The 13,733-nt window shown below is 42.2% G+C and overlaps 3 protein-coding genes across 3 annotated transcripts in view; all 3 read left to right on the top strand.

Moving 5' to 3' along the window:
• Window positions 1-13,733, top strand: part of SSBP4 (single stranded DNA binding protein 4) — a 584,851-nt gene that overhangs the window by 563,116 nt on the left and 8,002 nt on the right. The window lies entirely within an intron of this gene.
• UBA52 (ubiquitin A-52 residue ribosomal protein fusion product 1) lies at window positions 2,079-9,011 on the top strand. The gene is made up of 5 exons (XM_075281973.1): window positions 2,079-2,131; window positions 3,975-4,096; window positions 4,220-4,306; window positions 4,426-4,528; window positions 8,859-9,011. Exons 2-5 carry the CDS (start codon window positions 3,994-3,996, stop codon window positions 8,950-8,952), a joined length of 387 nt encoding a protein of 128 aa, XP_075138074.1. The 5' UTR covers window positions 2,079-2,131; window positions 3,975-3,993; the 3' UTR covers window positions 8,953-9,011.
• REX1BD (required for excision 1-B domain containing) overlaps window positions 12,943-13,733 on the top strand; it is a 38,768-nt gene continuing 37,977 nt past the window's right edge. Inside the window, exon 1 of the mRNA XM_075282407.1 lies at window positions 12,943-13,040. Within this exon, the coding sequence (XP_075138508.1) occupies window positions 13,038-13,040 (3 nt within the window). The 5' untranslated portion in view covers window positions 12,943-13,037. The remainder of the gene's footprint in view (window positions 13,041-13,733) is intronic.

The following is a 13,733-nucleotide window of genomic DNA, read 5'->3' on the forward strand; positions in this document are numbered from 1 at the left end:
GCCATAGGTATTCATGTAAGCGGCTTAACACCAAGGGGTTAAAGGGGCTCTATCAGCAAAATCATGCTGATAGAGCCCCACATATGCGTGAATAGCCTTTAAAAAGGCTATTCAGGCACTGTAAAAGTTAAATTAAACTACCCCCCCGTTTTAAAATAACTTAAAAAAGAATGTTCTCTACTTACGGAACGTGCACCCTGGGCGGGCATTCAGGGTGCGCCGTCTTCTTCCCCGCCTCTTCTTCCTCTGACGTCTTCGGGTCCCGTCCTCCTCCGGCGCTTGCTCGCGGACACTGATAAAAAAAAAATAGCCCGGGCGCATGCGCAGTAGCACGCGGCTTCTACTACGGCCACTGCGCATGCGCCCGGGCTATTTTTTTTTTTTTATCAGTGTCCGCGAGCAAGCGCCGGATGAGGACGGGACCTGAAGACGTCAGAGGAAGAAGAGGCGGGGAAGAAGAAGACGGCGCACCCTGAATGCCCGCCCAGGGTGCACGATCCGTAAGTAGAGAACATTCTTTTTTAAGTTATTATTTTAAAACCGGGGGGGGGGGGGGGGTTAGTTTAATTTAACTTTTACAGTGCCTGAATAGCCTTTTTAAAGGCTATGCACGCATATGTGGGGCTCTATCAGCATGATTTTGCTGATAGAGCCCCTTTAAGCGCATCGTATATTCGATGCATTTAATCCCTTGGTGTTCGGCCGCTTACACGAATATCTATGGTGGGGAGGTGTTCGATCGAATACTACTTGCTCATCTCTAGTTAGCATTGCAGCACTGGAGTCCTGGGTTTGAATCTTGCCAAGGACAACATCTGCAAGGAGTTTGTATGTTCTCACTGTGCTTGCGTGGATTTCCTCCCATACTCCAAAGACATACTGATAGGGAAAATGTGCATTGTGAGCTCTATATATGGGGCTCACAATTTACATTAAAAAATGAATAAAAAGTGATCAAAGCAATAGTAATTCCTCAAAATGGTCTAACTAAATGGTACACCCGGTCCCGCAAAAAAGACATCCTATGCATCTCTGTGCACAGAAGTATAAAAAAGTTATGTGGATGTCAGTATATGGCAACTTTTAGTAAAAACATTTTTGGCAGTTTTGGTAAAGGTTAAAATGTAAATAAAACCATGTAAATTTGTTATCCTCGGAATCATACCGAAACATAGAATACAGGTGACATGTAAATTTGTCAGCAAAGTAAATGCCGTAAAAATGAAGCACATAAGAAAGTCGCACAAATGCACTTTCTCTTTAAATCCACCCCATTCTGAATTTTTTTCCAGCCTGCCAGTATATTGTACAGAATTATTATTGGTGGCATCATGAAGAAAAATTTGTCCCGCAAATATTAAGACCTCATATGGCTCTGGGAGCGGAAAAGTAAGAATGTTATGAGGTTTGGAAGGAGGGAGTCACAATTGAAAAACTAAAATCGAAAAAAATCCCATGTTGGGAAAGGATTAAAATAAAACGCATTCATTTGAATGGGTTTTTAAGGCAAACCGCTGTGAAACTTTTTTTTTTTTTTTTGCACGGACACAAAGTTGGATATGTAGGACTTTGTGTCCGTGCAAACAAACAAAACAAAAAAAGCGGTTTCAAGATGGAGAGGCTGCATATGGACACTGGCGGTTTGCTTTGAAATAAATGGGTTTTTAAACTGACTACCAGGTAACCGTCCCCAAGCAGTTTTGCCTGGCTTGTTGACGGACTCATAAAGGGCGGACAGCGGCGCTATTGGGAATGCCTCCTAAACAATCAATGACAACAAGCAAAATTGATACAGAAAGTATATTGGAAAATTGTATAGCTTTTCATTATGCAAACAATACCATTTGCTGAAACTGGACAGCCCCTTTTAGTCTGGGTTAATATCACTACCTGGAGGAGAAGTATACAGGATTGTTTGTTACAATGACCTTATGGCTGTCCAGTACAGCTGAGGTATAGTCTCATTCACCACATTCTATGTCGCAGTTCATGTCACGTGCCCTTAATAAAGATGGTGCCACAGGCTCCGCTGACACAAATGACACATATAGCACAACCCACAGTCAGGGGAGTGAAAACGTCACTTCCAGTTCCGGCCAGTCCTTTTCTCCTTAGTCGGGCCGCCGTGCGGGTGGGTATGTGTGGAGTGCGGGGCCGTGGTTTGGGCTGGGCGGGTGTGGGGTGCTGTAAGTGGGGCGCAGTTGTGAGGAAAGGACGCCTGACTTCAGCGTGGGGTAATCGGGACTCTTGTGTGGCGTCTGCCGCGTGTAGACGAGCGGGGGTGGGAGATCCACATGGCGGCCTGGCCTGCTGTGAGATGATCCCGGCATGTGGCTCCGTGTAAGACGTGGCCATTAGTTAGCGCTAGATTACTTCTGAGGGCTATATAGCACATACACGTGACTCTATACACTCCTAGCGGGTCTATACGCCGTTGTGGGAGACACTTCATTGGAGTTGGCTGGCTCTCTCCTCGGATGTGGATTAGATAACGTGATCAGAATGCCGCTTAATGCCCCTTATTTCCACATGGCGGGTTGCTATTTTCTATTACAGAGACGCTGATGGCTTCTCTCATGGGCCTGTCTTTATATCACGCTAAACTTATGTTGCTGAGGGTTTTTGATATGATGTAGAATGGTGACAGACCTGCATCTTTCTCAGTGTCCTGCACATACATGTGCTCTTGTCAGGCTGGTTAGTGCTCCCTGCTATTTCTCAGCACTTAGTGAATAGGTTATATGTAAGATGGGAGTCATTAAGGCCGGGTTTACATTTCATACTTCTCAGACCTCAGAAAAATACAGGGGGGAAAAAGTCCTTTGCAGATGACTTTATTTTTTGGCATGTATTTTAGCTGTCGTGTTCTCCTTTTTCCTGATCCTTTAATGGACCAGAACAGAGGCAACGCCAATGTGAATCTAGTACAAGTCACTAAAAATTAATTCATATGTATATTTATCATGTAGTATTAATATTATTCAAAATCATCATATTTTGGAGCTGGAGTCAGACTACAGGGATCTATAGGGGGTTATAGTGTAACTAAAAAAAAAATCCCCATCAATCCAAGGAGCAGGAAATTTTACATTTGAAAAGGAAAATGCCTATTCATGTATTGCCTCTAATTACTGACCAGACCTTTACAATATTAGTCTATGGGGGGAGGGGGTTCTATAAAAGAATAAAGGCATCTGTACTAGCCAACTTTCTGAACACAGCTGGGTTATGGAGAATCTCGAGCTGTTTTCTGAGAGACATGATGGCCGCATCTGTGTCACTACTTCTCTCTATAGACTTTATTAGAAACTTATCTGATTGTGCTCAAAATCCCTTGGATAAGACAGGAGTAATAGACAGGCACTTTTCTCTAGTAAAGTATGTTGCAAAATTTGTTCCCTTTACCAGCACGATTAATTTGAAAAAAATATATACTTGTGCTTTAAGCGTTGGTGAAAAAACTCCTTTAGGATAATTCTTCAACGTGGCATTAACATTAGGCGTTTTCCCAATCCAAGTTGGACTCAAAGTGGTGGTTAGACAGTGTGCACCACTCCATACTCTCTACGGTTAATCGGGCTCTCTGGCACTCCCATTGGAATGAATGGAGTTGTGCTCATGCTGCCTGGCCACTGCCCAATTCAAAATGGAGGACTAAGGGCCCCTTCACACGGCGTAAGCGCGCTGCTCATTTAGACACGTATACACGTGTCCGAGCGCGGTGCTCCAAAACAGAGCCCATTGAGTTCAATGGGAAGCGTGCGTATATATGCCGATATACGTGTGCTTCCCATTGAAATCAATGGGCTCTATTTTGCAGCGCCGCACTTGGACACGTTTATACGTGTCTAAATGAGCAGTGTGCTTATGCTGTGTGAAGGGGCCCTAAAGCAGGGGGGGGGGGAATGAATTGAATATTTGCATAGCTTTGCTGTTTACCTATCCTTGGATTTTAATGTTTTCACTCCTTTCAGGAAACGGGAAGGTGTCAAGATGCAAATTTTTGTAAAGACCCTTACTGGGAAAACCATCACACTTGAGGTTGAGCCCAGTGATACTATTGAAAATGTGAAGGCTAAGATTCAGGACAAGGAAGGTGAGGGAGCCTGTCAGATGTACCAGTCTGCTTGAATCTGTTTTAAAGCTTTTCTCAATAGTGTTTTTTTTTTTTTTGTTTTTTTTTTATATGTTTTATATTCTATAAATTTTGTTCCCTTAGGTATCCCACCTGACCAGCAGCGTCTGATCTTTGCTGGCAAGCAGCTTGAAGATGGACGTACCTTGTCTGACTACAACATTCAGAAAGGTGAGGCAAACACATTCAAGAGGTCAATACAGAATTGTTCCTTAGTATTGCATGTTAACTGCTGTTAAATGAATTGGAATAGTTAAACCTGTTGCAAATTAACATGTTGTCTTTTTCAGAGTCAACCTTGCACTTGGTGCTGCGTCTTCGTGGTGGTATCATTGAGCCTTCTCTCCGCCAACTTGCCCAGAAGTACAATTGTGATAAGATGATTTGCCGCAAGTAAGACCTCTACTGCTCTAATTCTTTATTTAGTTGTAATTTGACATAAGGTGAAGTGGTGTGGGTTGAACAATCTTGGTGTCAGGATTACTCTAAAAAGACAAGTCTCTATATTGAGACTTTTCCCCCAAAAAAAGTCATACATGCCAAACATTGGTACAAATAAAAAGTACATCTTTCTTTGACAGATCTGTCAACAATACAGTTAATTATGGGCATTACAATATGGTGACCCCCAGGTAGTGACGTTTTATTTGTAGAGGTGGTAAAACGTAATAAAAACTAGTATAAATATGGTATAGCCTTAATCGTAATGACTTGCCAGACAAAGGTGCCATGTCAATTTTAATGCGGAGTGAATGGTGGAAAAAAAAAGCAAAAAATTATTGAATTGTTTTCACATGGACTCCCAAAAAACCCGTAAAGGTTATTTAGCTTTATAACTAACCAGATAAAGCTGTTCCCCGCACCCTGTGACTAGTTAAGGCAAACTTCAATATATTAAGCTAAGGTTTTTAGAAGCTGCTAACTTTTCAGCATCAGAAGGATTGATTATTCCTTGATGCTGCACTTTTTTTTTTTTTTTTTTTTTTTTAAATGTAGATTGTGAACCCCAGATAGAGTTCACAATGTACATTTTTCCCTATCAGTATGTCTTTGGAATATGGGATGGAAATCCATGCAAACACAGGGAGAACATACAAACTCCTTGCAGATGTTTTTTTTTTTTTTTGCCCTTGGCGGGATTTGAACACCAGGACTCCAGTGCTGCAAGGCTGCAGTGCTAACCACTGAGCCACCTTGTGGCCCCTGCTGCACTTTTTTTTGGGGGGGGAGGGGGAGAGAGTGTCACTTAAGGCCCCATGGGCCGGAAATGTGGTGCCAAAGTGCTGTGGGAACAACTGCTGCGGGAACCGCGGTTCTTCCCACAGCTCTTTAAAGGGATTCTACCACTAAAACACATTTTTTTTTCTAGTTAACACGTCGGAATAGCCTTTAAAAAGGCTATTCGTCTCTTACCTGTGGAAGCGCTCTCCGCCGCGCCGTTCGTTCAAAATACCGGTTTGTACCGGTATGCTAATTAGTTCTCTCGCAGCGATGGGGGCGTCCCCATTGCAGCTCGAAAACCGACCGCAGCGCCGCCTCTCTGGTCTTCGGTGTCCTCCCCTTGCTTCTTCAGCGTACTGTCGTACGCCTGCGCAGTACGCTCTGTTCGGCGAAGATTGCCGAACATACTGCGCATGCGCGAAATTGTGGTCCCAGCCATAGTGCGGGCACCGCAATTTCGCGCATGCGCAGTACGTTCGGCAATCTTCGCCGAACAGAGCATACTGCGCAGGCGTCCGATAGACGCTGAAGAAGCAAGGGGAGGACACCGAAGACCAGAGAGGCGGCGCTGCGGTCGGTTTTCGAGCTGCAATGGGGACGCCCCCATCGCTGCGAGAGAACTAATTAGCATACCGGTATTTTGAACGAACGGCGCGGCGGAGAGCACTTCCACAGGTAAGAGACGAATAGCCTTTTTAAAGGCTATTCCGACGTGGTAACTAGAAAAAAATGTGTTTTAGTGGTAGAATCCCTTTAACCACTTCAGTACCGGGCCAATTTGTGGTCCAGGACCAGACACATTTTAGGTTTATTTTGTATGTGCGGTTTTGAGGGCTGTAACATTTTTCCCGTATGTCTCAGTCAACTAATTTTTGCGTCTTTTTTTCGGGGGCACATAGTGCTTTATTTTTGTTATCTTTATTTTCGAATGTGTGTTAATTTTTTTTTATATCTGGGAAAATATAAACAAAATAGGAGGGAAATTGTGTCTGGTTTTCAATGTTTTTTTTATTTAAATTTAATAAGTGTCACTGAAAAACTTCATAATATAGTTTTTCCTCTCCGTTACGGTAATTTTTATTTTGTATGGTGTCGTCGGGGGTGGGGCTATAACTTTTAATAACGGCGTTTTATTAGCGTATTTTTTTTTTTTTTTTTTTTTTTTTTACATTTTTAAACTTTTTTATTTTTAGTTTTTTTTTCCAGATTGTGTCCCCATAAAGTCATAAGAGACCTTTGGGGACATCTGATCACTTTTTTTTTTTTGTATTTGAGGCTGATTTCTCCTATAACTGGGGCTGCTACATTTAACCTCAGATACAGGAGGAATCCAGCCTCCTGCACGCTGTATACACAGTATGCAGAGCTGATCTGAGTCCTGTAGGACCCAGCAGCTTTTGCAAGACTCTGCTCCCGCTGGATCACGTGTCCGCCGGGTCAGAGGGCAGCTGAATTATGGCAGCGTCCATAGCGGTGTATACAGCGCTCATTGAGTGCTGTATACACAGCGATCAAGAAGGCAGGGGAGGTAATAAATCTGCCCTGTCTTCTCTCTGGGAGCTCCGGCTGAAGTTACAGCCGGCTCCTAGTGAAAGCAGCTGCTCGATCTCCGTGCAGTTGCTGTGTTCTGACTTGGACGTACAGGTACGTCCTGGCAGAACTAGGCAACCACTTCCCGGATGTATATAGTCTATGGGCGGTCCGGAAGTGGTTAAGCTGAAAGTTGAGTTTTCCTCCATGGACTTTGTTACCATTATATCTACGGGAAATCTGTTGGCGTTTCCGTAGATATAATTAACATGCTGCAATTTCCAAAACCACGTCAGTTTTGGAAATCACAGCATGTTTGCACTGCGGATTTTAACACAAAGTGGGCATGGGATTCCCGTGAATCCCATCCACTTTGCTGATACTGTATAACGCTGATATATAAAATTTTTTTTTTTTTTTTTCCCCCACCGCGGGCAGATCGTAGCGTCTCTGGCCCATGGGGCCCTGGCCTTAGACTGAATTTACACAGGGTTTTTTGGACTGGATTCTGAGGCGTCAAAATCCGGACCAAAAAACCACGTGAGAGTTCAGCCTAACAGTTTCCTTTATAAAATGGCACTTATGCTGGTTCTTCCCTAAAGCCTTGTTTCACTAGATTTAGCCGCACCCTGAGATTTTCACTGGGGATATATTTGTAATAACCAGCATACACTGCAATGAATCTATTCACTTCAGTGGACCAGTCCAAGTCCGAAGGACTAAATGTTGTACTTGGTTTAAAATGTTTTCTGTTCATTCAAAGCAGATATAAACTCTTGGACAACTTTATTTTGTCAGTATTTTCTGTCAGTATTACACTTTGTAATATACTGTATTAACAAATTGTCTCCTTTCTGTAAAATCCTGCATTTTTATTCTTTCCCTTGTTTCTGTATTGACTGGTTTCTGCTTCTTGCCGAATGTTGCTGTGTATGGAATACAGGGTTGTAGTACGGGATGTGTAAAATATACAGAAAATGAGAGTTGGGGATTGTCACTTCAGTTATATCTTCGACATTATAAAACTTACTAGGTTCACACCTGCGCCTGGGTTTTCGGTCTTCGGGTCCGCTTGAGGACCCAAAGAATGGATACCTAACCAGCTGAAAAAGAAAAAATTGTAACGTACAAACCCATAGACTATAATGGGGACTGCTGGATTTCCCCCCCCCCCCCAAAAAAAAAAAAAAAAACAAACAAACAAAAAACAAAAAAAAAACAGAAAAGTCCTGCTTGTGGACATTTTTTTTAATCAGGTTTGGGGGACAGAGTCCCTAAACAAAATACAGGCACAGGGGTGACCCCAGCCTTATGGTGTCATATGAAAGACTAGATGCAGTGCTGTTATTTCCAGAGATTACTGGTTGAAAAGTCTGTTAGGGTATTAATTTAATATGCTTCATAATGATATAAATATCCTAATCCTGACCATATTTTCAACTAGTGATATCTATGGAAATGTAGATATCGCTGCTAGCCGGGTGTTATAAACTTCCTTTTAATGGAGACTTTCATATGTTTTATAACGCCAAAGAGATAACTCTAATACCCTTATTTCCCCTACGTGTTACACAGCCTGTTCTCTGTACACTGTTACTTAGAGGCAGGAACAGCTGTTGATACAGAAGGGGACCCTTATCACTCATCTTAGATTTTAAGTGGGAACTTTATTTTATCTATAAAATAAAATTTACCAATGACTTCAAGCCATTATTGATGGTTTACATTGACTGCTGCAGTCCACAGGATTGTATGTGTTTGTTTAGCCAGCACGGGTGTTTGGGAAGATTGGCTGTATGGCAGCCACTGACTCCCCTTCTTCACAACTCTCTCTGAGCTTTGAGTCCTCTGAGAAAAGGTTTCTTATTGTCATTTATGGTTAATATCTCTCATTGGCACTATAAAGTCTTAAAGGTAGCTTGTAACCTTGTCATTAGCATGCTTTTGTCTAATTACTTCTGTTATATTCCAGGTGCTATGCTCGTCTTCATCCACGTGCTGTGAACTGCCGCAAGAAGAAGTGTGGCCATACCAACAATCTGCGCCCCAAGAAGAAGCTCAAATAAGCTCCTTTTGTCCCCTGCTTATTTTTGACTTTTGTTGAGAATTAAATAACATATTAAAATTTTTGGTCTCCTGTGTTTTATATTAATATAATTTTTATTAGCGCCAACATATTCCGCAGTGCTGTACAATTTGTAGGGTTCAAATACAGACAGATATATAACAAAGAATGTCATTTCACACAATGGGACTGAGGGCTCTGCTCGCAAGAGCTTACAATCAATTACTAGAATGAGTAGTAGTAGCAGTATATGAAGTTGTAATACTTCTACCTGATGCTCAATCCACTCAAGGCTAAGAAAACTGTGGCAAAATCTGCAACAAAGCTGTGTTTCTTCAACATGGGGCCTCAGCCTAAGGCTGCTTTCACACGGAGTTACGCTCCGCTCATTCAGACATGTAAACGCGTGTCAATGTGACCGCTGTAAAACAGAATCCCATAGACTTCAGTGTGTGCCGGTCTTACCTGCGCTACACATTGAAATCAATGGGTTTAAAAGCCTCCCATTGATTTCACTGTGTAGCGTGCATAAGACCGGCACACACTGAAGTCTATGGGATTCTGTTTTACAGCGGTCACTTTGACACGTGTCTGAGCGGAGTGTAACTCTGTGAAACCACCCTAAAGCCGTGGCCCCACGGGACAGAAATGCCGCGATTTGCCTGCAGCATCTCAGCTGTGGGGAAAAATCGCGGTGTTGTACATGCGAATCCCATCCCCGCTTTGCGGAAAAGATCGCAGCGCGGACACACTGCGATTTGCAAAGCCGTTGTGGCTTTGCAAATTGCAGCATGTCAATTATATCTACGGCAACGCCTGCGGCTTTCCCGTAGATATAATGTTAAGAGTCCGCAGAGGAAAACTCTGAACTTTCTCTTAAAAGCGCTATGGAAAGAACCGCAATGCGTTCACAGCTTTTGGAGCATTCCTTTCTGAAACGAACTGGGCATAGCATATTGAACACAGAAATTGGGTATTTCTGGTAAAATTACGATTTTCATTTTTCAGCTGTGTATTCATTTCTGGAAAATAATGCAATGCTTGTAGGTAAAAATGCTCATTATATCCCTGTTACACCTTTATCGAGACATATTAAATTTGTCCATTATGGAAATGTAGGGGGTATTAAAATTCTGGGGGATCTGTCAGATTAAGGGGATCTTGGCCAAAAACTACTTCAAAGTGAAGCATGCTGGATTGAAAAATAGTTACTTTAGCCTTACAAGGTTTAATTGAGGGGTTTATATTTGGTACATTTCTATGAATTTTGTTCTGAGTAATGTATAGATACCATCCTTTTGTATCATTCAAATCATAAAATTAAGATCAGAACATGAAGCAGTAAGTCGGAGATTTTAGATAAAAACTGTTGCCTATAGTTATAACTATCTTGGTGCCCTTTAACACAGAGTTTACGCTCTGTGTATTCTGTACATTTTACATGTGTAAAAATACATGTGTAAAATGTAGTTAGCCATTGAGTTCAATGCCATGTTTGTATAATGCGTCTTTTTGCGCGCGCAAAGAGACGCACGTTATACGAAAAAGCCATTGAACTCAATGGCTAACTATATTTTACACATGTATTTTTACACGTGTAAAATGTGCAGAATATACGGAGCGTAAACTCTGTGTGAAGGGGCCCTTACATCACTACACTCTAATAATAGGATGGCAGTGATCTATCCCCATCCTCCCTCTCTGTTTTATGTGAAGAATAGTCATATTTAATACTAAGTAATAGTAGCATATTCTCAAATATCCCCCTGCACCTCATATTCGCCCCATGGATGTTTAGAAGTACAAGCATTGCAAGGTCGGTGCCCCTGGAAACTTGGCTAGGTTTACATCTGCACCTGTTCTCTGCTTGGGAATTCCATTCCCCATTTCGCTTTAAAAATGCAGAGAGAAAAGTCCTCCAAGCAGGGCTTTTCTCTCCATATTTTTTCGCCTTTTTGGGCTGATATCTGGCAGACCCCATTGTAGTATTAAAAGTTAAATTTACTTTTATTTTCATGAGTGGGAAATTGGGTTTACTTGTCAATAGGAGATTTGTAATTACATATCTGTTCAGCGCAGACTACTGGCTGCTATAGAAGACACCCACCCCTTTAACACTTATCTGACATCTTCTAACGCATTGCTCTGCTTGGCAACTGTGCCTCAGTATTTGAAGATAGATAATGGGTGGTTTAGGTGGCACTAGCTCCACAGGGGTCTCCGAAACAGCGCTCACTAAATCCACTTCTTCTGCGGCAGTGATTCCTAGCCATAGGGTGTATCCCCTAATACTGCACAGCATACCCCCGGTATACACGTACCAAAGGGTGAGAACCACTGATTTTGAGAACCCTGAATCGGTAGCTCATTTTACCAAATAATTTTAAAAAATTACAGTTTTCTTCTGACTGATAGATGGCATCCAGTAGCTTTTGACATGGTGATAGGGTATTCAGCCTAGCATCCTAACCTCAGTAGGACTATAGATGTTATTTATCATGGCAACAAATCCTAAATAATATCAGGGGTCAGTAACCTCCAGCATCGGTGCCAAGGTGAGAAATTCAGGCACATTTACTCGGCACAAGGTTCTCTGTAATGTTTATAACACCACAGCTCCAGGTAATCCCTCCCTCTCTTGGACCAAGTTTGAGGGGATATTGTCACTCCATAGGGAGAGAACCACCATGTCTCTTGGACCAAGTAACACAATTGGAGGGGAGGAAGCACTAAGGGGGAAAGCATGAGGCTTGGCGTCTTGTGTCCGGACTGTACTAACCTAGTGAGAATTAACTGCAATTAGTTTTTTCTTTTTGTACCTTGAAGCAAGTAAAATATAAGAGCCGAACAAGCCAAAATAGGCATTGGTTTATATTCTACAAGGCTGGATAGATTTGTATGGGTTTTGCAACCAAAAAAACTGGGCTATATGGGGCATTCTCTGCCCCAACAAAGCTGTCTAACTGCAAACCACAGTCTTGTGTTCAGCCAAAAGGCATTTACCCCCAGAGAAGATCATCTTTGCACTAAGAAGTCATGAATGACATTGAAATGGAACTTTCATCAAATAGTTAATTGGTTATTGTCCTGGGGTGCATTATATAACTTTTATGTAGGGGTTAACATGCTTCCAAATATTGCATGGCACACCGACTGCTTCCTCTTTGGCGCTTTTTTTTTAAATTGCCGCACAATGCGAAATGTAAGCGAATGGAGTTGAGAGGTAGCAGTATCTGCTTGCTTCAGTCTTGAACCCAAAAGAGGACTTATTCCTACCAATATTTTTTATAACTTCCAATAGCCGACAGTCTAAGATCACCATACAAGTTAGCTACATGTTGGGAGCTCACAGTACGCGTTAGTAGAATCTGATGAAATTCTAGTGTGAATACAGTTGAATATGTAACTGCGGTAGTGCCTATGCTGACCCATGGAGCATATTCATGGCAGAGTTGGAGAGCATAGCTGTTGGCTGAGTACATTGATAGGACAGGGCAGGATTGATACTTAAAGGGGTTATGCAGGACTCCAAATTATGGCTGCTTTCTCAGGAAGTGACATCACATCCATTGGTCAAAAATAGGAGATGGCCTATATTTTGACGGTCTGTTACAACTGACCTTACGGATAACGTTTATGTAAATAGTCCCTATTCACTTGCATCGGATTTAACGTTGCCGTGTGATGTCCTTTAAAAAAAAAAGAAGGAACATCACACGACCATTATTCACTGTTGTGAGGGGGATTTCTTTCTCATAGTATCCCAAGTAATGGCATATCCTATCAATATACAAATGTAGCAGAGTTGACCTGAACTTGGTTAAACAGCTGTAATGTGATGATAGGTTATCACAGAAGACAACAAAAACCAATGAAAAGTTTAGGTTAACCTTTCCACATCTATCTATATATTATTATAAGGCTGTGTGACTTGTGCTTGTAATAAGTCATCCAGCAGATAGAGGGCGCTCCTGAGCCACAGAAGAGTGAGCACAGTTTCCTTCTTGACTGGAGGACGCAGGGCTCAGTCTTTGGTAGTATACATGACAGTGTGAGAGGATCGTGCAGCATTGGCGGTGTGGTACAATGGTGAGCAGGAGAAGGGGCAGTGCAGGCAGAGTACCTGGCAGTGCCAGCTCCATGTCTTGTCTGTATATAGTGGCAGCTGGAATAACAACTAGCAGGCTGTTTGTTATTAGGCAATTGGCAGTGTAGTGTGTGGCATGCAGTATGGAAGAGTCTGACCTGAAGTCTCTTGCTCCTTGTTATCAGTCTTTTTAGTCTTCATTTTTTATTTTTATTCATGGGTTATAAATTTGATCTGCAGCCTATTTGTTTGAACACACACATATATATATATATATATATACACACACACACACAGCACAGATATGTATGCAGAGAAAAGCCTATAGTATACATGTGAATTTTCCTAGCAGAAAATAAAACTTCTGTCCCCGTATTGGGGGTTATGCATGATTTATCGCCTCAATGCGCATCTCCCAGAGCCACTAGAGATGAGTCCTAGACCCAGGACTGGTATGTTACAGTCACACTAGCCTTGGGCTCTCCTTCCTTCAAATCCACATAAGGACCCGAGAGCCTGGGAGCTTGTCCATTAACAAAAACCATTTATCCGTGGACTCCATAGACTATAATGGAGTTCACTGGGTGTCTGCCAGTTTTCCGCCAGTTTTATATGTGCAGGACTTTTCTCTCTGCCGAATTTAGACAGTCTGCGGCAGAGTCTCCAACCTAGTCTAAGTTTGTATATTGATTCAA

This window comes from Leptodactylus fuscus, chromosome 1 (genome assembly GCF_031893055.1).
Source record: "Leptodactylus fuscus isolate aLepFus1 chromosome 1, aLepFus1.hap2, whole genome shotgun sequence".
NCBI classification, from domain to species: Eukaryota; Metazoa; Chordata; class Amphibia; order Anura; family Leptodactylidae; genus Leptodactylus; species Leptodactylus fuscus.